The 25,750-nt window shown below is 48.6% G+C and overlaps 1 protein-coding gene across 1 annotated transcript in view; it reads right to left on the reverse strand.

Annotated features, from left to right (window-relative positions):
• The window catches only part of GLP1R (glucagon like peptide 1 receptor), a 171,566-nt gene that overhangs the window by 14,626 nt on the left and 131,190 nt on the right, over positions 1-25,750 (reverse strand). The window contains exons 8-9 of the mRNA XM_075863773.1: positions 6,799-6,868; positions 5,648-5,736 (exon numbers count right to left, since the gene is read on the reverse strand). Of these exons, the coding sequence (XP_075719888.1) occupies positions 5,648-5,736; positions 6,799-6,868 (159 nt within the window). The remainder of the gene's footprint in view (positions 1-5,647; positions 5,737-6,798; positions 6,869-25,750) is intronic.

The raw sequence follows: 25,750 nt of genomic DNA on the forward strand, positions 1-25,750 counted from the left end.
TGTGGTAACAATGTATCACCGGACATTAGCTGGATGTGGTAACAATATATCACCGGACATTAGCTGGATGTGGTAACAATGTATCACCGGACATTAGCTGGATGTGGTAACAATGTATCACCGGACATTAGCTGGATGTGGTAACAATGTATCACCGGACATTAGCTGGATGTGGTAACAATGTATCACCGGACATTAGCTGGATGTGGTAACAATGTATCACCGGACATTAGCTGGATGTGGTAACAATATATCACCGGACATTAGCTGGATGTGGTAACAATGTATCACCGGACATTAGCTGGATGTGGTAACAATGTATCACCAGACATTAGCTGGATGTGGTAACAATGTATCACCGGACATTAGCTGGATGTGGTAACAATGTATCGCCGGACATTAGCTGGATGTGGTAACAATGTATCACCGGACATTAGCTGGATGTGGTAACAATGTATCACCGGACATTAGCTGGATGTGGTAACAATGTATCGCCGGACATTAGCTGGATGTGGTAACAATGTATCACCGGACATTAGCTGGATGTGGTAACAATGTATCACCGGACATTAGCTGGATGTGGTAACAATGTATCACCGGACATTAGCTGGATGTGGTAACAATGTATCACCGGACATTAGCTGGATGTGGTAACAATGTATCACCGGACATTAGCTGGATGTGGTAACAATGTATCACCGGACATTAGCTGGATGTGGTAACAATGTATCAGTAGCCACCTGGATGCGGGTGTTGTGCAGGAATGGCCACCCCAACACTAAGGGAAATATACTTCTATGATGACGTCATTGAGGGGGAAGGTCCTGGCAGGGCTCTAGCTGGATATCTCCTATTACAATGTCTGCAGGAATCAGTGGAGCTCACAGCCCGGGACAGAAGAATCGAAATACTCAGGTTAGACGCAATAAACACGTTGGGATTTCTTTGTCCCAATACCTAGAGTTGAGTCCGGCCTACTCTGTGAAGCTTCAGTCTGGTTTACTGTCCAGGCCCGGTCTATACTCGATTCACAGGAGAAAAAATACCAAAAAGAAATCTGACCCAGAAGGGACAAAAATTGCAACAACCGGATCAGAAGGACTCAACACTTTACAACATTCACATTTACATGACAGATGGAGGAGTGATGGGGGGGTGAGCAAAAAGTAAAACAGATCCCCGTGCTGGTTCATGGCATCACACCCCAATATCCTGGCACTATAAAATGTGGGGAGAGGGCAGGTTTCGGCTGCTTTTTATCTCTGCTCCATCAGGGCAGAGTTATAATTAGTGACTCCAGCTTAGCAGCATTGTCTATTGGAGTCTGAAATCAAGCGGTCTCATCGGGGTGAGATCTGGTGACTCGGCCGTTGCAGAATATTCCAATTCTTTCCTTATAATCTCCTGCGTTGCTTTCGCAGTATGTTCTGGATCATTGTCCATCTGTCCTGTGAAGCGACGTCCAATCAACCTGCTGCATGTGGTGGAATCTGAGCAGAAAGTAAATCCCTGAACACTTCAGAATTCATCCGGCTGCTTCTGTCTTCAGTCACATCATCAATAAACACTAGTGACCCAGTGCCAGACAGCCATGCATGCCCATGCCATCACACCGATCCCACCGTGTCATCACACCGCCTCCACCGTGCCATCACACCGCCTCCACCGTGCCATCACACCGCCTCCACCGTGCCATCACACCGCCTCCACCGTGCCATCACACCGCCTCCACACCGCCTCCACCATGCCATCACACTGCCCCCACCATGCCATCACACTGCCTCCACCATGCCATTACACTGCCCCCACCATGCCATCACACTGCCCCCACCATGCCATCACACTGCCCCCACCATGCCATCACACTGCCCCCACCATGCCATCACACTGCCCCCACCATGTGTTACAGAGGATGTGGTGGCTTTGGATCATGAGCCGTTCTAAACCTTCTCCATACTTTCTTCCTCCCATCATTCTGGTCCAGGTTGATCTTAGTTTCATGCTGTTCCAGAACTGGGCGGCTTCTTTAGATGTTGTTTGGTAAAGTCTAATCCGGTCTTTCTATTTTTGAGGATGATTATTGGTTTGCACCTTGTGGTGAACCCTCTGTATTTGCTCTCATGAAGTCTTCTCTTTATGGTAGACTTAGATACTGATCCTCCGACTTCCAGGAGAGTGTTCTTCACTGGGGTAGATGTTGTGAAGGGGTTTTTCTTCGGATTCTGCGATCATCCACCACTGTTGTCTTCCGTGGACGTCCAGGCCTTTTGAAGTTGATGAGATCACCAGTGCGCTCTTTTTTTTCTAGAATGTGCCAGACTGTTGATGTGGCCGCTCCTAATATTTGTGCTTCTCTCTGATGGATTTCATCATTTTTTCAGCCTAACGATGGTCGGTTTGACTTGCATTGAGAGCTCCTTTGACCTCATGTTGTGGGTTCACAGCAACAGCTTCCAAATGCAAATGGCGCACCTGGAATCAACTCCAGACCTTTTACCTACTTAATTAATGATGGATTAATGAGGGAATAGTCCATGCAGCCCATTAAATAGCTGTCATGTCAGTGGCTGCAGGCCGTCAGGTTCACTCTCCTCCTGACGGCCGCAGCCATGGGTCTGCGAGCGCTGGCCCCAGTCTCCTCCTCAGGACACGCCAGCGCTCACTTCCACTCACCTCGGCCGGGTCACATAGGGTACGCGTGCACGCTCGTGCCCGCTCTTAAAGGGCCAGCGCGTGCACCGGAGTTTAATGTCAAAATTAGCCCATGAGTACCCTGGACTATAAGAAGGGCCCAGCCCCTTCCTCCCATGCCTGTGCGTTGTTGTCGTACCCTAAATTTGTCTATGCAAATGGTCTCCCAATGTTTTCCATACCTGTATCCAGTATCCCGTGTTATCCTGGTCAAGTGCCGTGCTGTGCTGTATTCCACGCCTGTCCAGCTACTCCACACCTGACGTCTACCCGCTGCCTAGTCCCAGCCAAGCCTGCCTTGCTACTGTCCGAGCCGCCACAGGTACCCTATACGAACTATAGACTGTGACCTGCGCCCTGTTGGCCAGCTGTAATTCCCAAACTCTTCCTCAAATTAGGATGTGAATACCCTCAAATTAAAGCTGAGAGTCTGCACTTTAAGCCCATATTGATTATATAACTGGATGTTTTGGTAAACCGCTAAAATGCCGAAACTTGTGTCACTGTCCAAATAATTCTGGACCTAACTGTACATACAGGTAAATATATAGACGTACAGACACATATATACACACACCGGCAGATAAATACACAGACCGGAACATATACAAATACATAAAAGGCACATATATACAAGCACAAAGACACATTCACAAACAGACTGTCATGTCCATGGCCGCGGGCCGTCAGGCTCACTCACTCACCTCCTGATGGCCGCATGGGTCTGTGAGCGCTGGCCACAGTCTCCTCAGGAGACGCCAGCACCCACTTACGCTTACGTTGGCCGGTTCCCGTAGGGTGCGCGCGCACGCTCGTGCCCGCTCTTAAAGGGCCAGCGCGTGCACCGGAGTTTAATGTCAAAATTAGCTCATGAGTACCCTGGACTATAAGAAGAGCCCAGCCCCTTCCTCCCATGCCTGTGTGTTGTTGTCGTACACTAAGTTTGTCTAGAAAATGGTCTCCCAGTGTTCCCCGTTCCTGTACCTGTATCCTGTATCCCGTGCTACCTGGTCAAGTGCCGTGCTGTGCTGTATTTCACGCCTGTCCTGCTACACCATGCCTGACGTCTGCCTGCTGCCTAAGTCCCAGCCGAGCCTGTCATTGCTACTGTCCGAGCTGCCACAGGTACACTATTCGAACTATAGACTGACCTGCATCCTGTTGGCCAGCTGCCATACCGTCAAGGCGGTATGGCCCAGTGGGTCCACACACCCAACGTGACACAGACCCATATATACCCACACTGGCACATATATTCACACAGTACAGATACTGTAGTAGATATCACATGCAGTCCTATGTAACACCACAGATAACACAGTGATAACTTTCAGGGTACAGATAATGTAGTAGATGTTACCTGCAGTCCTATGTAACACCACAGATAACACACTGATGACACTCTGATTACAGATAATGTAGTACTGTTACCTGCAGTCCTATGTAACACCACAGATAACACAGTGATAACGCTTTGATTACAGATAATGTAGTAGTGTTACCTGCAGTCCTATGTAACACCAGAGATAACACAGGGATAACTCTCATAGTACAGATAATGTAGTAGATTTTACCTGCAGTCCTATGTAACACCATTGATAACACAGATATAACTCTCTGAGTACAGATAATGTAGTAGATGTTACCTGCAGTCCTATGTAACACCACAGATAACACAGTGATAACTCTCTGAGTACAGATAATGTAGTAGATGTTACCTGCAGTCCTATGTAACACCACAGATAACACAGTGATAACTCTCTGATTACAGATAATGTAGTAGATTTTACCTGCAGTCCTATGTAACACCATTGATAACACAGATATAACTCTCTGAGTACAGATAATGTAGTAGATGTTACCTGCAGTCCTATGTAACACCATTGATAACACAGATATAACTCTCTGAGTACAGATAATGTAGTAGTGTTACCTGCAGTCCTATGTAACACCACAGATAACACAGTGATAACTCTCTGAGTACAGATAATATAGTAGATGTTACTTGCAGTCCTATGTAACACCACAGATAACACAGTGATAACTCTCTGAGTACAGATAATGTAGTAGTGTTACCTGCAGTCCTATGTAACACCACAGATAATACAGTGATAACTCTCTGAGTACAGATAATGTAGTAGATGTTACCTGCAGTCCTATGTAACACCACAGATAACACAGTGATAACTCTCTGAGTACAGATAATGTAGTAGTGTTACCTGCAGTCCTATGTAACACCACAGATAACAGTGATAACTCTCTGAGTACAGATAATGTAGTAGTGTTACCTGCAGTCCTATGTAACACCACAGATAACACAGTGATAACTCTCTGAGTACAGATAATGTAGTAGATGATATATATATATATACATACACCAGTAGAGAGACAGCAGCACTCGGTTTCCAAGCAAAAAAAGTCCAATAGTAAAGGGTGCCAGCTGATAGTCTCGATCCAAAGACCATACAGATATCCCAGAAGTAAATCTAGCAGCACTCCGATAATCAAGGTGAAAAAAATGTGGTTTATTGTGCCAACATGTGTATATATATATATGTGTATATGTATGTATATTATGCAGTGCACTTCATAACCGGAGATACCTTTAAAAATATTATTTCCATTAATTAATTGCAATGAATTGGTTAAAGTTTTATAGATTACTATATAAGAAAATGTGGTGTTTCCCTCAGAAAACGTCTGCATATAGACCGAGGGGAGGAGCCTTAATAAAGGGGAGGGGCCTGAAGATCTGCTTTAACAGCTTCAGCAATAGGGCAAATTATACCAACTCTCCATACATAACCTCTAAATATGAAAATATTCCAAGGTGGAGTGTTATATCCAGCCCTGTTATAATATATTACATAGTAGAGAAATACTCCATCCACAATGGTTGACCACGTCTAATGGCGCCCAGGCAGCGAGCGGCGCACCTGAAATGAAGTCGACTTACCTGCACTTGGTGTCTGTTCTACACATCAGATTTGCCTGCAGCTTTGATATGATGATACAGATTACCCGTATGAAGATGACAAAATTCACCTGTGTACAGAAGAAGGAAGATTAATAATGTATCTCAGCCCGTCAGCGCCTCGCCTTGTGTCAGCACAGGGGGGTCTAATGAAGAATAGACTGAACCCCGGAGCAGCGTCAGTCCAGTCCAAGCGAGATTGATCAAGGGCAACCCCCAATGATGAGCGGTTATTGCCAATGGAAGCACCGACTAAGAACGGGGGACTCCAAAGCGGGACCCCTCTATTATCTCCGCATACCCGGGCAGGAGCTGTCCAACTGCTTCCTTGCGGCTCCGAAGCCGCAGGTTCTACTCCCGGTACTGGTGGCGACCCAGAGATGCAATCTCCAGACGTCTTGGCGCCCTAAATACCCGATGCCAAAGTAACCGGAGATCCCAGATCATGGAATTCTGCATCTTAATTTGTGACAGTTTCATATGGTTAGACCTCAATAAATATTAAGATGGCGGGGGAGGGGAGGGGATCACTGTAACAAAATCACCACAAGCGACAACAATATCAATGATAAAAACTTTAAAGAACATTCCGTGGTATCTGTTCCTGGGAAAGCTGGGTCATGAACGGTACGTTTGCTTAGTGATGTAGTTATACTGATGGAATAATTCTATTCACTGACTGTTATATTCTATTACTTTATTCCAGAGGTTCTACAACTACAACTCCCAGCATGTCCTGAGAGCCGCAAATTGCAGTTTCACAATCGCTTTCTGCAATATGGAAATAGTGGAAAATTCTCTACTTGACTAAGAAGATTTGCCTTTCAGGATCCTGACAAAGCTGAGTGACACATTTGGCCTCCACACGAGACATCACGCTGTTTTTTCATTCTTCTGAATGTAATTTTTACCTTGTTATACATGACTGCAGACCTGCCCTTCAAGAGCTCGGGACAGCTGGGACAACAACTCCCGTCATTGCATTAATGGCAGCCATATTGATTGTCACCCAGCTTTCCCAGGACCAGATTTAACTAGGAAAAGACTGAATAGGAGTTGATAGAAGACGACGAATGAAGGGCCACAATATAGGATCAGAGTGTCAGCTACTAATGAATACGGCAACAACTCACCCCGATGGCGATGAGGATAGGCAGGCGGATGATGAGCCAGTAGTTCATATTATAATTCCGAGTCCAGCAGCTACAGAGAAGACACAATTATTTATTACCCCGATAATCCCAAATTCACACAAATGTCCCTGTTTACTTGATGATATTTGGCGAGATGAACGCGTTTCGGTCAGACACTGACGGGCTTCACGTTGGCAGCAAAACGAGTGCCGCCGTCGGTGATGATTTGTGTTGTGTCTGTTGTGTAATGTGATGTCTTGATGCTGCAACTATTCCATGCCAATCACTTCCCCTCTCCGCACGGCACAACCTGCTGTGATTTATAAACCCCACGCGTTTTATAGGCCTCAGTGAAATGCGCCAGCGCCGCTGTTCGATTCTGCGTTAACCTCTTGTGTACTGAGGGCAATTACAATGCTACTGACAGTGAATCCATGAACGATGCGGCTCCACTGAACCTGCGGCAGAACAGCTGCTGTCAAGAAACAATCGCCGTCTTTATATCATCCCCCAGAGACGGCGGCAGCTGCTTCCCCCGATCGCTTTATAGGAGTGTAACAATCTGATAGAAAGTAGTAGAAAGAACAAATCTGGAAAGTTATAATTACTAGGAAACCATCGTCATCTATACATCGAGCAACCACTGTTAACTATGGCGGGATTCTTAAAGGGGGTCTCCACTTTCAAACAATACCTATTTGTTAGAAGGGCCCTTGGCAATAAGCTAATCACAAAGTGTTCTCCTGCTGCGGTAATCAGGATATGAAAATGGGTTTTCTACGACAGACGACCCCGTTAAGACCCCCCCCGCCCCCCCCCCTCCGATCAGCTTTAATTAGGGAGTTGATATAGGGCATATTATACCATCTGGTCATGAAGTAAAGACTCAGCCGTGACTGCACTCGGCTCTAGCGGGGAGCAATTAGTGAACCCACCTCTATTACCTTAAAGGGGTATTCCAGTAACAGTAGAAGGAAGAATCTGCTAATACCCCCTAGAAACAGCGTCACTCTTGTCCATAAGCCGTGTGATTTAACAATTCTTCATCTTTTCTTAGAACTCTATGTTGTGCCGTTCCTCTGTTATTCCTCCTAGAAATTTATGAATAAATTGAGAACTGGGTGTTACCAGTTGGGGGTGTGTCCCTACACAGACTGACACTGTCCAATCAGGGCTGACAGAGTGAGACTGCAGGGACACGCCCATTGACCAGGGAAATAAAACCCAGTTGTCAATTTATTCATAAATGTCTAGGAGGAATAACAGAGGAATGGAAAAATGCAGTGTTATAAAGAAAAACCTCCTAGAATTAAAATAGACACGTCAGGAGAGGGGATTGGTTCTCGTAGAATGGGGCTGAGCTACAAAACCAGGTACAACCATGAACAAGGGTGGCGCTGTTTCTGGTAATAAAAAGCAGATCCTTCTTTCTAATTTCATTCAACCCATTTAATAATCATGAAATTAAAGTCTCCAGAGGCAGATCTGAATAAATCTCATCCACATGATGCTGAACATTTTGCGCATGTAAATCAGATGATGCTGCAGATTTTTATGTCATGTTCATTCCGTTCTGGACGTTCACTGCAGATTACACACTTTTCAATGCAGAAGGGGAGAAATCCACAGCAAAATCCACAGCAAAATCCAAAGCAAAAACTAAAGCAAAAGCCACAGCAAAATCCAAAGCAAAAGCCACAGCAAAAGCCAAAGCAAAAAAGCCACAGCAAAAGCCAAAGCAAAAGCCACAGCAAAATCCAAAGCAAAAGCCACAGCAAAATCCACAGCAAAATCCAAAGCAAAAGCAAAAGCCACAGCAAAATCCACAGCAAAATCCAAAGCAAAAGCCACAGCAAAATCCAAAGCCACAGCAAAATCCACAGCAAAATCCAAAGCAAAAGCCACAGCAAAATCCAAAGCAAAAGCCACAGCAAAAGCCAAAGCAAAAGCCACAGCAAAATCCACAGCAAAAGCCACAGCAAAATCCAAAGCCACAGCAAATTCCACAGCAAAATCCAAAGCAAAAGCCACAGCAAAATCCAAAGCAAAAGCCACAGCAAAAGCCACAGCAAAATCCAAAGCAAAAGCCACAGCAAAATCCACAGCAAAAGCCACAGCAAAATCCAAAGCCACAGCAAATTCCACAGCAAAATACAAAGCAAAAGCCACAGCAAAAGCCAAAGCAAGCCACAGCAAAATCCACAGCAAAATCCAAAGCAAACGCCACAGCAAAATCCAAAGCAAAATCCAAAGCAAAAGCAAAAGCCACAGCAAAATCCAAAGCAAAAGCAAAAGCCACAGCAAAATCCAAAGCAAACGCCACAGCAAAAGCCACAGCAAAAGCCACAGCAAAATCCAAAGCCAAAGCCACAGCAAAATCCAAAGCAAACGCCACAGCAAAAGCCACAGCAAAATCCAAAGCAAAAGCCAAAGCAAAAGCCACAGCAAAATCCAAAGCAAAAGCCACAGCAAAATCCACAGCAAAATCCAAAGCAAAATCCAAAGCAAAATCCACAGCAAAATCCAAAGCAAAAGCCACAGCAAAATCCACAGCAAAATCCAAAGCAAAAGCCAAAGCCACAGCAAAATCCAAAGCAAAAGCCACAGCAAAATCCAAAGCAAAAGCCACAGCAAAATCCAAAGCAAAAGCCACAGCAAAATCCACAGCAAAATCCAAAGCAAAAGCCACAGCAAAATCTGCCGCTTGTGTGGTAAGGCTCAGTTCACATCTTGTTTTCTGCACACGTTTGTGGTATACGACGACGTATACGATTTTAAAGTTACAAAAACATATGCATTTGTAACCTACACTTACGTTTTTTGTAGTATACGTCGTGTACGTTTTTATACGTTTGTGTCCGTTCTTCCCTCTAAGAACGTATACTTTTTTTTGTTCTTCAGCTAAATCAAACTTTGTAAGGTCAAGATTTCCCATATATGGTGACAAAAACGTATACGTTTTACGTATGCCAACATAGGGTTTAAGATTGCATACGTCGCCATTGACTTCAATACAAATAAAAACGTATACGTGTGGTGTACATATTGGAAGAGGACTGAAGAGCGTAGTAGACAAAGTTTCAGGGCATGGAAAAAAAAAGGATAGAACATAAGCGCACAAAACGTATGCGCAAACGACACCGTTAGGCCGTCCTGACCATAGAAATCAACGTACACGTCAAACGTACAGTAAAAACCACATGTGAACTTAGCTTTACCCTAAGGCCGTGTTCACACAGTACATTTTTCAAGTGGAAAAATAAGAAGTGGATTTGACTGAGAATTCCGCCCCATTCAAGAAATAATAAGTGACGTCACTTTGTTTTTTCACAACGCTGGTTTCAACTTTGCGCACAGAAAATTCAGCCCCATACGAAACACTTTGCGGTTTCCAATTAAAATCCACGGGACACTGTTTGTAAGGGTTTTTATAGGCACTTTGGCGCGGTACACGTCCAAAAATATGCGTGAAAATCAGCCATGTGAATATGGCCTTAGTATTGGGGGAGGGGGACCACAACACATTGATAAATATGGCGCACTATTCCGCTGCTGTACGTTATATTATAGACACAGTCATCTCTCCGATCACTTCTCATTACTAAACTCCAGGAGGAAATTCAGAATATTCCACAATTGTCGTTCTGTCCGTCTCCTTGTGATTGACACTTATGACTGAGGACACAGAACATATTGTGGGTAATGGAGTCGAGCGCCGCTTTATTTGTAAGCAGGTGACAGGCCGATGATTGATGAGCGTCATGTCACCGCTTATCATCTGCCACTAAATCCTCTCGGTGCTGAGATATAGTAATTACGTTTTCTCTCCCAGGACCTGACTCGGCCTTGATAAGATTACAGCTAATTAATTCACGAGGAAGGATACACGGCAGATCTGAGCGCCAGGATACGCAGGAGAACAAATATGTAATGTGTATAAATTATTATCGGCATCAGGGATCGCAACGTGTTCTGATTTAGTGGAGAAAACCTTTTATATGCCCCCCCCTGTAGTCACGGTTACAATAATGTTTCTACATTGTAGCATCCTGCAGCTGATTTCTCCATGACAACTATTTTCCCACGCCAGCTCATCGGGGTCAGACACCATCACTTATATTTTCTACCAAGGTGTCAGATGTGCACAGTCATGTGACAACTAAGTGCCGCCTTGGGGGGATTGCTTTATCAGTATTTAAAGGGGTGAAATAGTTTTAACCACCATATTCCATTTTTTGCCCCCCACTACCAACTTAAGTTTTAATTACAGGGGGTCTCGCTGGAAGGAATTGTAAGATTTTCGGGGGCTGTTTAGGAATTATTTCTGCCCCCAGTGCTGTAAATGAAGGCGTTTGCCGCCTCCTGTTCCTTCTTTGAACGTTCCCAGCCTTGTTCTGTCTTGTACAATCCTTCTCATGTTCTCCGTGTATCATTACCCCCCGCTCGTAATACCAGCCAATAATGCACCCCCCAGGACGATGCACCGATGCCTCACCGCACTCCATCCAGTGCCCAGATCTGTCTGCCAGACAGAAATCCATTCAGTCATTTCCCTAAAATAAAAGTTGAGTTCATAATCTATTTAGTTGACTCCACTAGTTAGCGGGCGCATTTAGAGGGCACAGTTAGAGGGTGCAGTTGGAGGGCGCAGTTGGAGGGCGCAGTTGGAGGGCGCAGTTAGCAGGCATAGATAGAGGGCGCAATAGTGGGTACAGTTAGTGGGCGCAGTTAGCGGGCATAGATAGAGGGCTCATTAGTGGGTACATTTAGTTGGCGCAGTTGGCAGATGCAGTTAGAGGGTGTAGTTGGAAGGCGCAGGGGGCAGGTGCATTTAGAGGGTGCAGTTGGCAGGTGAAGTTAGAGGGCGCAGTTGGAAGGCGCAGTTAGAGGGTGCAGTTGGCAGGTGCAGTTGGCGGGTGCAGTTGGAGGGTGCAGTTGGAGGGCGCAGTTGGAGGGTGCAGTTAGCGGGCAAAGATAGAGGGCGCATTAGTGGGTACAGTTAGTTGGCGCAGTTGGCAGGTGCAGTTAGAGGGTGCAGTTAGAGGGTGCAGTTGGAAGGTGCAGGGGGCAGGTGCAGTTAGAGGGTACAGTTAGAGGGTGCAGTTTGCGGGCAAAAATAGAGGGCGTATTAGTGGGCACAGTTAGTTGGCGCAGTTGGCAGGTGCAGTTAGAGGGTACAGTTGGGAGGTGCAGGGGGCAGGTGCAATTAGAGGGTGCAGTTGGAGGGCGCAGTTGGAAGGTGCAGTTAGAGGGTGCAGTTGGAAGGTGCAGGGGGCAGGTGCAGTTAGAGGGTGCAGTTGGCAGGTGCAGTTAGAGGGTGCAGTTGGAAGGTGCAGGGGGCAGGTGCAGTTGGAAGGTGCAGGGGGCAGGTGCAGTTAGAGGGTGCAGTTGGCAGGTGCAGTTGGAAGGTGCAGGAGGCAGGTGCAGTTAGAGGGTGCAGTTGGAAGGTGAGGTTAGAGGGTGCATTTAGAGGGTGCAGTTGGCAGGTGCAGTTAGAGGGTGCAGTTGGAAGGTGCATTTAGAGGGTGCAGTTGGCAGGTGCAGTTAGAGGGTGCAGTTGGAAGGTGCATTTAGAGGGTGCAGTTGGCAGGTGCAGTTAGAGGGTGCAGATGGCAGGTGCAGTTAGAGGGTGCAGTTGGAAGGTGCAGGGGGCAGGTGCAGTTAGAGGGTGCAGTTGGCAGGTGCAGTTAGAGGGTGCAGTTGGAAGGTGCAGGGGGCAGGTGCAGTTAGAGGGTGCAGTTCGCAGGTGCAGTTAGAGGGTGCAGTTGGAAGGTGCAGGGGGCAGGTGCAGTTAGAGGGTGCAGTTGGAAGGTGCAGGGGCAGGCGCAGTTAGAGGGTGCAGTTGGCAGGTGCGTTAGCGGGCGCATTTAGAGGGTGCAGTTTGCGGGCATAGATAGAGGGTGCATTAGTGGGTACAGTTAGTGGGTGCAGTTAGCAGATGTAGTTAGAGGGTGCAGATTTCCTCCAGATTTCAATCTGTCATGTTGGCCTTGCGCCTGAGTTTCGCCTTCATTTTGCGCCTTCAAATTTGTCGCCTGTTGTCTGACCTCATGGTTTTGACTCATGGCTTATCTTCAGTTTACGACCCCATTGCGTCCTCTGATTTATCGCATTTTGACTGTCCTCCCGGTTGAGTTTCTGACTTCGCCTGCACCTGGTCCCAGCCATTCCAGCAGCATTTCAACCACTAGTCAGTGAGCACTCTGAGAGCTGCAACCAGTGGAATCCACAGGGAATAAGTCACCTCCTTGCGGGGTGTACCGGTGTGCGGGTGTACCGGTGTGCGGGTGTACCGGTGTGGAACGGGGAAATGGCTTTGAATCTGCCACTCAGTTAAGCCAGCGCCAAACCCATTGTGGTTCAAGGATCCACTTCTCCGGGGGGAATCCTGACCGTCACATGTTTAGGGGTCTCTTCCGGTTACTCTTAGGGCTGTCTCACTTCTGGGCACCGTTTGGGCTGTCGTAGCTCAGAATGCGCCGGCGTCTCACTCGTCTTGTTCTGCTTTGTAAGATCTGACAGAACTTCCACGTTTAGTATTTTCCTCTGAGCTGTGACTTTGGATTCGGTGTCACGTCGCCTCCGTTCTTATAAAGCTCGCCCTTTGCATTAAATGAAGGTAATTACGTCGCCCTCTGAATATTTATGACAGGAACTTATTCTCTAATCATCTGCAATTACTTCTACAAAGTCCGTGACGGCCGCCTCTGCTGCGGTAACCGGGAGCCCTGGTGGGTTCAGAGAGAATTGTATGGAGGAATCCTTGAGAGCGAAGCTTAATTATGGGGAATCTTACAGTAATGTCTTTCCATTGACCATTGCCTGGTTTGCCGCATCGACATCATTGGCTGCATAATTTTGTAGCACCCCTCCCCCTCTCTGGTAACACAAACTGCACTCTCTGGCGGTGCCTACACGTATATGTTATAGATGACATATTGACCAAATAACTGTAGTGACCTGAACAGGCACAATGACCCAGTAGTCATGGTGCCGATTTAAAACATTGCCTGCAAAGTTCCCTGTGCTGGCCAGACAGTGCAGAATTTCCCTCCATATACAGTGCCAGAGAGTGCCCCCATACACAGTGCTGTCAAAGAGTGCCCCCATACACAATGCTGCCAAAGAGTGCCCCATACACAGTGCTGTCAAAGAGTGCCCCCATACACAGTGCTGTCAAAGAGTACCCCCATACACAGTGCTGCTAAAGAGTGCCCCCATACACAATGTAGCCAAAGAGTGCCCCCATACACAATGCTGCCAAAGAGTGCCCCCATACACAGTGCTGCCAAAGAGTGCCCCCATACACAATGCTGCCAAAGAGTGCCCCCATACACAATGCTGCCAAAGAGTGCCCCCATACACAGTGCTGCCAAAGAGTGCCCCCAAACACAGTGCTGCCAAAGAGTGCCCCCATACACAGTGCTGCTAAAGAGTGCCCCCATACACAATGCTGCCAAAGAGTGCCCCCATACACAGTGCTGCTAAAGAGTGCCCCCATACACAATGCTGCCAAAGAGTGCCCCCATACACAGTGCTGCCAAAGAGTGCCCCCATACACAGTGCTGCCAAAGAGTGCCCCCATACACAATGCTGCCAAAGAGTGCCCCCATACACAGTGCTGCCAAAGAGTGCCCCCATACACAGTGCTGCTAAAGAGTGCCCCCATACACAATGCTGCCAAAGAGTGCCCCCATACACAGTGCTTTCAAAGAGTGCCCCCATACACAGTGCTTTCAAAGAGTGCCCCCATACACAGTGCTGTCAAAGAGTGCCCCCATACACAGTGCTGCTAAAGAGTGCCCCCATACACAATGCTGCCAAAGAGTGCCCCCAAACACAGTGCTGCCAAAGAGTGCCCCCATACACAGTGCTGCCAAAGAGTGCCCCCATACACAATGCTGCCAAAGAGTGCCCCCATACACAATGCTGCCAAAGAGTGCCCCCATACACAATGCTGCCAAAGAGTGCCCCCATACACAATGCTGCCAAAGAGTGCCCCCATACACAGTGCTGCTAAAGAGTGCCCCCATACACAATGCTGCTAAAGAGTGCCCCCATACACAATGCTGCCAAAGAGTGCCCCCATACACAGTGCTGCTAAAGAGTGCCCCCATACACAGTGCTGCCAAAGAGTGCCCCCATACACAGTGCTGCCAAAGAGTGCCCCCATACACAGTGCTGCTAAAGAGTGCCCCCATACACAGTGCTGCCAAAGAGTGCCCCCATACGCAATGCTGCCAAAGAGTGCCCCCATACACAGTGCTGCCAAAGAGTGCCCCCATACACAGTGCTGCCAAAGAGTGCCCCCATACACAGTGCTGCCAAAGAGTGACCCCATACACAGTGCTGTCAAAGAGTGCCCCCATACACAGTGCTGTCAAAGAGTGCCCCCATACACAGTGCTGCCAAAGAGTGCCCCCATACACAATGCTGCCAAAGAGTGCCCCCATACACAATGCTGCCAAAGAGTGCCCTCATACACAGTGCTGCCAAAGAGTGCCCCCATACACAGTGCTGCTAAAGAGTGTCCCCATACACAATGCTGCCAAAGAGTGCCCCCATACACAATGCTGCTAAAGAGTGCCCCCATACACAATGCTGCCAAAGAGTGCCCCCATACACAATGCTGCCAAAGAGTGCCCCCATACACAGTGCTGCTAAAGAGTGCCCCCATACACAGTGCTGCCAAAGAGTGCCCCCATACACAGTGCTGCTAAAGAGTGCCCCCATACACAGTGCTGCCAAAGAGTGCCCCCATACGCAATGCTGCCAAAGAGTGCCCCCATACACAGTGCTGCCAAAGAGTGCCCCCATACACAGTGCTGCCAAAGAGTGCCCCCATACACAGTGCTGCCAAAGAGTGACCCCATACACAGTGCTGTCAAAGAGTGCCCCCATACACAGTGCTGTCAAAGAGTGCCCCCATACACAGTGCTGCCAAAGAGTGCCCCCATACACAATGCTGCCAAAGAGTGCCCCCATACACAATGCTGCCAAAGAGTGCCCTCATACACAGTGCTGCCAAAGAGTGCCCCCATACACAGTGCTGATAAAGAGTGTCCCCATACACAATGCTGCCAAAGAGTGCCCCCATACACAATGCTGCTAAAGAGTGCCCCCATACACAATGCTGCCAAAGAGTGCCCCCATACACAATGCTGCCAAAGAGTGCCCCCATACACAGTGCTGCTAAAGAGTGCCCCCATACACAGTGCTGCCAAAGAGTGCCCCCATACACAGTGCTGCCAAAGAGTGCCCCCATACACAGTGCTGCCAAAGAGTGCCCCCATACACAGTGCTGCCAAAGAGTGCCCCCATACACAGTGCTGCCAAAGAGTGCCCCCATACACAGTGCTGCCAAAGAGTGCCCCCATACACAGTGCTGCCAAAGAGTGCCCCCATACACAGTGCTGTCAAAGAGTGCCCCCATACACAGTGCTGTCAAAGAGTGCCCCCATACACAGTGCTGCTAAAGAGTGCCCCCATACACAATGCTGCCAAAGAGTGCCCCCATACACAGTGCTGTCCTGATCCCACTGCGAAAAAGAGCCTCAAATAACTAATTCAAAATCACCGGCAGCATCCAGAAGAGAAAATAAAATGATATACCAGAGTCTCGCAATTCACGATCGCCACACGCGGCGGCCGCTGCCACGAGCTGATTACTATTCCGTGACAACAGCTTCACCGCAGACGAGATGATTTTATTTTAACTCATCGCCGTTCAATTTATGTAAATTACAATTTCTATTTTCCAGTGATGAAATTTCAATGGTGAAAAAATATTAGGCTCCATATCCTCCTAAATGATGAAGTGATCAGGGGGGCACAGCAGGGGCGGCCTCCGGATAATAACAGCCTCGTCTGATCGGACACTGTAATATCTGCATCGCATCAGCTCAGTCCCCATGATTCAGATTCTTTGCAAACTCAAGCGACAAAGTCAAAATCATTGAGGATAAAATTATGGAGAATGTTTAATTTGCATCTGGTAAAAGTTAAAGAAGTTCTCCGGTCAAAAACAATTTATATGGTGGATGCCAAATGTCTAAAAACACTTCAACTTTGATGGGGCGTGATATATTGGGTGTGGCTTGTTATGGGGGGGGGGGGGGTTGTCCAGGGGTTACAATATTATATGTGTTAGTACCCCAATGTTCAGACACCAGACCAATAATTCAGACCCCAGACCAGACGCCAATATTCAGACCCCAGACCAGACCCCAATATTCAGACCCCAGACCAGACCCCAATATTCAGACCCCAGACCAGACCCCAATATTCAGACCCCAGACCAGACCCCAATATTCAGACCCCAGACCAGACCCCAATATTCAGACCCCAGGCCAGACCCCAATATTCAGACCCCGGACCAGACCCCAATATTCAGAACCCAGACCAGACCCCAATGTTCAGACCCCAGACCAGACCCCAATATTCAGAACCCAGACCAGACCCCAATGTTCAGACCCCAGGCCAGACCCCAATATTCAGACCCCAGACCAGACCCCAATATTCAGAACCCAGACCAGACCCCAATGTTCAGACCACAGTTTAAGGTTCCCGAGCAAGGGCGACTCTCAGAACCAGCGAGAACGAGGAACAATTCAACATTCAGCTCTGCGAGGAGCGCGGTGAAGCTGCGAGATGTTCTGCATCATCTGACAGACAATGGGAACACACGGGAGTCCCTGACTGTGATTGACTCACAATCCTGGGACGTGTGGACTGCTGGTGCGGACGCTCGCGTGGCCCCCGTTCTGTAGGTAAATTGTATTATAATCCATTGCGGAGAAGGCGTTGTAGAATTTATCCGATTTTATATGTTTATTAAAGGAGTCGTCCTGGACATTTAAAAAACGTCTGCAAGGAGGGGATGTGCTAAATAACTAAATAGGCCTCGTGCCCACTTCAGTTATTTTCTTCAGGGTGCTGTACGTTTTTTTGACGGATAGCCCCCTGACACATTCATTTCTATGGGGCCCTGCACACTTCCGTTGTTTTGACGGTTTCGTTCGTCCGTTCCGTCAAAAGTAGAAAATGTCCCACTTCTGTCCGTTGTTCAGTGTCCGTCTCACCCACTGAAGCCTATGGGTCTGTCAAAAAAACAAACGGCACACGGAAGGCATCCGTGTGCCGTCCATTTTTCACGGATCTGTTGCCAAGAAGCGGCAGGGCGTGCCAACTCACAAGATGGATTTTCATGGATCGTTAAAAACGGGAGACAAACGGAAGCACAACGTCCGATTAAAACGGAACAACGGAACGGATGCGGAGTGACAACGGAATCCACTTGGATGTCACAACGGAATTCACACGGATGTCACAACGATCACCCGGATCTGTTTTAAACGGATGTGAAACCGGTGAAGGACATGCGCAAGAGGCCTAAGGCTGTGTTCGGGTCAGCGTTGCCTTTACGTTGAGGGGTTCCATCGGAGCAGTCGACTGCGCTATTGATTCTGTCAAAACAACGGAACTCTGTCACAATGGTGACAAACGGAAACCTTTCGCAACGTTTCCTTCACCATTGAGATCAAGGGAGATGCAAACAGAAGCTAAAGTTTACCTTTCCGTTAAGGGGTTAACCCAATGGAAACCCCCAACGGAACTCCTCAACGTAAAGGCAACACTGATGTGAACAGGCCCTTAGGCCTCGTGCACACTTCAGTTATTTTCTTCAGGGTGAGATCCGGTTTTTTCTAACGGATAGCACCCTGACACATTCATTTCTATGGGGCCCTGCACAATTCCGTTTTTTTAATGGAACCGTGTGGCCGGTGCGACAAAAATATGACAGGTCCTACTGCTGCCCGTTTTTAATGGAACAGTATCGGCCTTTTCATTCATTTGTTCCGTGAAACAACGGACGGCACATGGAAGCCATCCGTCTGTGGTCCGTGTTTCACGGATCCGTCATTAGTGGCCATACGACGGGCAACGGAAGTGTGCATGAGGCCTAAGTAATACTCAGCTGAAAAATCCCCCGCCAGACTGTGAATATTTACAGCAAGTTATGACGTCCCGTTGGAAAGAACGGTGCGACATCGCTAAGGTCAGTGATTGGCTGCAGCAGTCACATGGGTGGAATCACTTGTCGCACTTTTTAGTCATCATCTTTCTATCTCTGCATCTGGTTGCTCTCATGCTGGGACCGGTGGGGACATGGAGGGACGTGTGAGGTTATTAGCAGGTTCAGGGTATTTTGTTTCCTTCCCCATCCTCGTTCTCTTGTGTTTCATCTGCAATTTTCTAAACTATAACTTGTTCCTGACAGATATTAACCGCGGCGTCAACTCATAAAGACAACGAGAAGAAACCTTTATAGAGCGGTGAAGAATCTCAGATATACGCTAATATATACAGATAGTAAAACAGCCCCCCATATCTCAGCATCCTGGACCTCTGTGAGACTTAGGGGATGTGTGTATATTAGGGTCATTTAAGCCATAAAGGGGTATTCCAAACTTATACATTTGTGGCATATCCTCATATCTTTATAAGGGTTTTACTGGAACACAGATCCAAATCCACTGTTTTCCTTCACACCGCCTTAGAGTTACATGATAACATTCTGTCTGCCTACAACCACCACTAGGGGGAGCTCACTACGCACTGATATATACAGCTCCCATAGAGTTAAATGATAACAAACTGCTGCCTGCAGCCACCACTAGGGGTGCTCACTACATACAGAGATATACAGCTCCCATAAAGTTACATGATAACATTCTGCTGCCTGCAGCTACCACTAGGGGGAGCTAACTACATACAAATCCTAAGAGCTCCCATAGATTTACATGATAACATTCTACTGCCTGCAGCCACCAATAGGGGGAGCTCACTACACACTGATATATACAGCTCCCATAGAGTTACATGATAACATTCTGCTGACTGCAGCCACCACTAGGGGAGCTCACTACATACAGATATATACAGCTCCCATAGAGTTACATGATAACATTCTGCTGCCTGCAGCTACCACTAGGGGGATCTCACTACATACAAATCCTTAGAGCTCCCATAGATTTACATGATTACATTCTACTGCCTGCAGTCACCCCTAGGGGGAGCTCACTACAAATAGATATATACAGCTCCTATAGAGTTACATGATAACATTCTGATACCTGCAGCCACCACTAGGGGGTGCTCACTATATACAGATATATACATCTCCTATTGAGTTACATGATAATATTCTGCTGCCTGCAGCCACCACTGGGAGGAGCTCTCTGCATATAATGAATACATTATTGTTAATAATGAAAGCATGAAGTAATCTCTTTAGACACCCATAGTCTTACACTAAACACATCAAGAGCTGCACTCAGAATTCTTCTGTCTGCCTCTGGGAGTACAAAAGCCATTTAATCACAGACACACTCCTAAAATCTTATCTAAATTCTATAATGAAACACACTTTGTGCTGTGTGTGGTCCTAGACATATTACTAACGTTTTGAGACTACTATACAGCGAGTCTTCTAAAACGTACATCATCTGAAGCCTGATTTTGCAGCTATGGAAGTGACTGGAGTAAAATACATGATTTAACAGCAGAATTGTGAATGAAGCTCTGAAAGTGAATGAACTATAAGACATGATGGATCAGCAGAATTGTAAATAAAGCTCTTGAAGTGACTACAGTATAAGACGTGATGTATCAGCAGAATTGTGAATGAAGCTCTGAAGGTGAATAGAGTAAAATACATAATGTAACACTAGAATTGTGAATGAAGCTCTGGGAGTCACTGCAATATAAGACATAATGTAACAGCCAAATTGGAATTGAGCTTTGGAAGTGAATAGAGTATAAGAAAATTTAAAAGCAGAATTGTGAATGAAGCTCTGGAAGTGACTGCAGCATAAGACATAATGTAACAGCAGAATTTTAAACACCACTAAAGCTCAGAAAGTGACTGGAGTTTAAGTTATAATGTAACAGCAGAATTGTGAATGAAGCTCTGAAGGTGACTGCAGTATAAGATGTAATGTAACAGCAGAATTGTGGATGAAGCTCTGGAAGTGACTGCACTATAAGATGTAATGGTGGATGAAGCTCTGGAAGTGACTGCACTATAAGATGTAATGGTGGATGAAGCTCTGGAGGTGACTGCAGTTTAAGATGTAATGTAACAGCAGAATTGTGATTGAAGCTGTGAGAGTGACTAGCGTAAAGAATAGATAAAGCATAGAGTTTTCTTTACATTACGGGTGTACTAGTTTAGTAGAGGATGGAGTTCCACTTTAACAAGCTGCGGAGTGTGATATTAATAACTCATTATTGGAAGCCTCAGTTTCCGGTACGTGTCATCTCTCTGACTCCCCCCTGTCGTTACTCCTGTTCTTATATAATGGGGGATTTTCAGTTGTGTGAATGGACATTATTTTCTAATAACACCAGTCCTGCCGGTTTGTTGAATATGAAATATCCCCCCGGGGGAGACCCGGAAATAAATCCATTAAGTGAAACGTGAAATGAAAAACATCTCCTAGAACAATTGAAGAAGTGGCTGATATGGGGGCGTTCTTTAGGATTTATGTTCCCTTCCTCCTATATCCAGTCCTCAACCACCACCCACAGGTCAGAGGTGCTGCAGGTACACAGGTGAGGACGGCGGCTGGGATAACAGAGATGTGTATAACCCTGGCCCACCACAGGTCCATCAGGAAAGTGGTTGGGCTGATGTGACTGCTGTATGTGCGGGCCCAGTCCCCATTGTGTGCCTGTCACCATACATAGCCAAGGTGGAATATGGGAATGACTCAACCAAACAAAGCAAACTACAGCAACACAACTACAACAACACCAACACAGCAACACTACCACCACAGCAACACCACCCCAGCAACACTACCACAGCAACACTACCACCACAGCAACACCACCACCACAACCACAGCAACACCACCACCACCACCACCACCACAGCAACACTACCACCACAGAAACACTACCACCACAGCAACAACACCGCCACAGCAACAGCACCACCACCACCACCACCACCACAGCAACACCACCACAGCAACACTACCACCACAGCAACACTACCACCACAGCAACACTACCACCACAGCAACACTACCACCACAGCAACACTACCACCACAGCAACACCACCACCACAGCAACACTACCACCACAGCAACACTACCACCACAGCAACACTACCACCACAGCAACCCCACCACCACAGCAACAGCACCACAGCAACAGCACCACCACAGCAACACCACCACCACCACCACCACCACAGCAACACCACCACCACAGAAACACTACCACCACCACAGCAACACTACCATCACAGCAACACCACTACCACCACCACAGCACCACCACAGCAACACTACCACCACAGCAACACCACCACCACAGCAACACTACCACCACAGCAACACTACCACCACAGCAACACTACCACCACAGCAACACTACCACCACAGCAACACTACCACCACAGCAACACCACCACCACAGCAACACCACCACCACAGCAACACCACCACCACAGCAACACCACCACCACAGCAACACCACCACCACAGCAACACCACCACCACAACAACAACACCACCACCACCACCACAACACCACCACCACCACAGCAACACCACCACCACCACAACAGCACCACCACAGAAACACCACAGCAACACCACCACCACAGCAACACACCCACGACAGCAACAGCACCACCACAGCAACAGCACCACCACCACAGCAACACCACCACCACAGCAACACCACCCCAGCAACACTACCGCCACAGCAACACTACCACCACAGCAACACCACCGCCACAGCAACACCACCGCCACAGCAACACCACCACCACAGCAACACCACCACCACAGCAACACCACCACCACAGCAACACCACCACCACCGCAACAGCACCACCACCGCAACAGCACCACCACAGCAACACCACAGCAATACCACCACCATAGCAACACCACCACCACAGCAACACCACCACGACAGCAACAGCACCACCACAACAGCAACACCACCACCACAGCAACACCACCCCAGCAACACTACCGCCACAGCAACACCACCACCACAGCAACACCACCACCACCACCACCACAGCAACAGCACCACCACAGCAACACTACCACCACAGCAACACTACCACCACAGCAACAGCACCACCACACCAACAGCACCACCACAGCAACAGCACCACCACAGCAACAGCACCACCACAGCAACACCACCACCACCACCACCACCACAGCAACACCACCACCACCACCACCACCACAGCAACACCACCACCACGACAGCAACAGCACCACCACAACAGCAACACCACCACCACAGCAACACCACCCCAGCAACACTACCGCCACAGCAACACCACCACCACAGCAACACCACCACCACCACCACCACAGCAACAGCACCACCACAGCAACACTACCACCACAGCAACACTACCACCACAGCAACACCACCACCACAGCAACACCACCACCACCGCAACAGCACCACCACAGCAACACCACAGCAATACCACCACCATAGCAACACCACCACCACAGCAACACCACCACGACAGCAACAGCACCACCACAACAGCAACACCACCACCACAGCAACACCACCCCAGCAACACTACCGCCACAGCAACACCACCACCACAGCAACACCACCACCACCACCACCACAGCAACAGCACCACCACAGCAACACTACCACCACAGCAACACTACCACCACAGCAACAGCACCACCACACCAACAGCACCACCACAGCAACACCACCACCACAGCAACACCACCACCACAACAACAACACCACCACCACCACAACAACACCACCACCACCACAGCAACACCACCACCACCACAACAGCACCACCACAGAAACACCACAGCAACACCACCACCACAGCAACACACCCACGACAGCAACAGCACCACCACAGCAACAGCACCACCACCACAGCAACACCACCACCACAGCAACACCACCCCAGCAACACTACCGCCACAGCAACACTACCACCACAGCAACACCACCGCCACAGCAACACCACCGCCACAGCAACACCACCACCACAGCAACACCACCACCACAGCAACACCACCACCACAGCAACACCACCACCACCGCAACAGCACCACCACAGCAACACCACAGCAATACCACCACCATAGCAACACCACCACCACAGCAACACCACCACGACAGCAACAGCACCACCACAACAGCAACACCACCACCACAGCAACACCACCCCAGCAACACTACCGCCACAGCAACACCACCACCACAGCAACACCACCACCACCACCACCACAGCAACAGCACCACCACAGCAACACTACCACCACAGCAACACTACCACCACAGCAACAGCACCACCACACCAACAGCACCACCACAGCAACAGCACCACCACAGCAACAGCACCACCACAGCAACACCACCACCACCACCACCACCACAGCAACACCACCACCACCACAGCAACACCACCACAGCAACACCACCCCAGCAACACTACCGCCACAGCTACACTACCACCACCACAGCAACACCACCACAGCAACACCACCACCACCACCACAGCAACACTAACACCACAGCAACACTAACACCACAGCAACACTACCACCACAGCAACACTACCACCACAGAAACACCACCACCCCCACCACCACCACAGTAACAGCACCACCACAGCACCACCACAGCAACACTACCACCACAGCAACACTACCACCACAGCAAAACTACCACCACAGCAACACCACCACCACCACCACAGCAACACCACAACAATACCACCACCACAGCAACACCATCCCAGCAACACTACCGCCACAGCAACACCACCACCACAGCAACACCACCACCACCACAGCAACACCACCACCACAGCAACACCACCACCACAGCAACACCACCACCACAGCAACAGCACCACCACCACAGCAACAGCACTACCACAGCAACACTACCACCACAGCAACACTACCACCACAGCAACAACACCACCACCACCACCACAGCAACACCACCCCAGCAACACTACCGCCACAGCAACACTACCGCCACATCAACACCACCACCACAGCAACACCACCACAGCAACACTAACACCACAGCAACACTACCACCACAGCAACACCACCATCACCACAGCAACAGCACCACCACAGCAACAGCACCACCACAGCAACACTACCACCACAGCAACACCACCACCACAGCAACACTACCCCCACAGCAACACCACCAAAGCAACACCACCTCCACAACAACACCACCACCATCACAGCAACACCATCCCAGCAACACTACCGCCACAGCAACACTACCACCACAGCAACACCACCACCACAGCAACATCACCACCACCACAGCAACACCACCACCTCCACCACCACAGCAACACCACCACAACAACAGCAGCACCACCACAGCAACACCACCACCACCACAGCAACACCACCACCATAGCAACACTACCACCACCACAGAAACACTACCACCACAGCAACACCACTACCACAGCAACACCACCACCACAGCAACACCACCACCACCACCACAGCAACACCACCACCACCACAGCAACACCACCCCAGCAACACTACCGCCACAGCAACACTACCACCACAGCAACACTACCACCACAGCAACACTACCACCACAGCAACACTACCACCACAGCAACAGCACCACCACAGCAACACTACCACCACCACAGCAACACTACCACCACCACAGCAACACTACCACCACCACAGCAACACTACCACCTCAGCAACACCACCATCACAACAACACCACCACCACAGCAACACCACAGCAACACCACCACCACAGCAACACCACCACCACAGCAACACCACCACCACAGCAACACCACCACCACAGCAACACCACCACCACAGCAACACCACCACCACAGCAACACC

Source organism: Rhinoderma darwinii, chromosome 4 (assembly GCF_050947455.1).
Source record: "Rhinoderma darwinii isolate aRhiDar2 chromosome 4, aRhiDar2.hap1, whole genome shotgun sequence".
Lineage (NCBI taxonomy): Eukaryota > Metazoa > Chordata > Amphibia > Anura > Rhinodermatidae > Rhinoderma > Rhinoderma darwinii.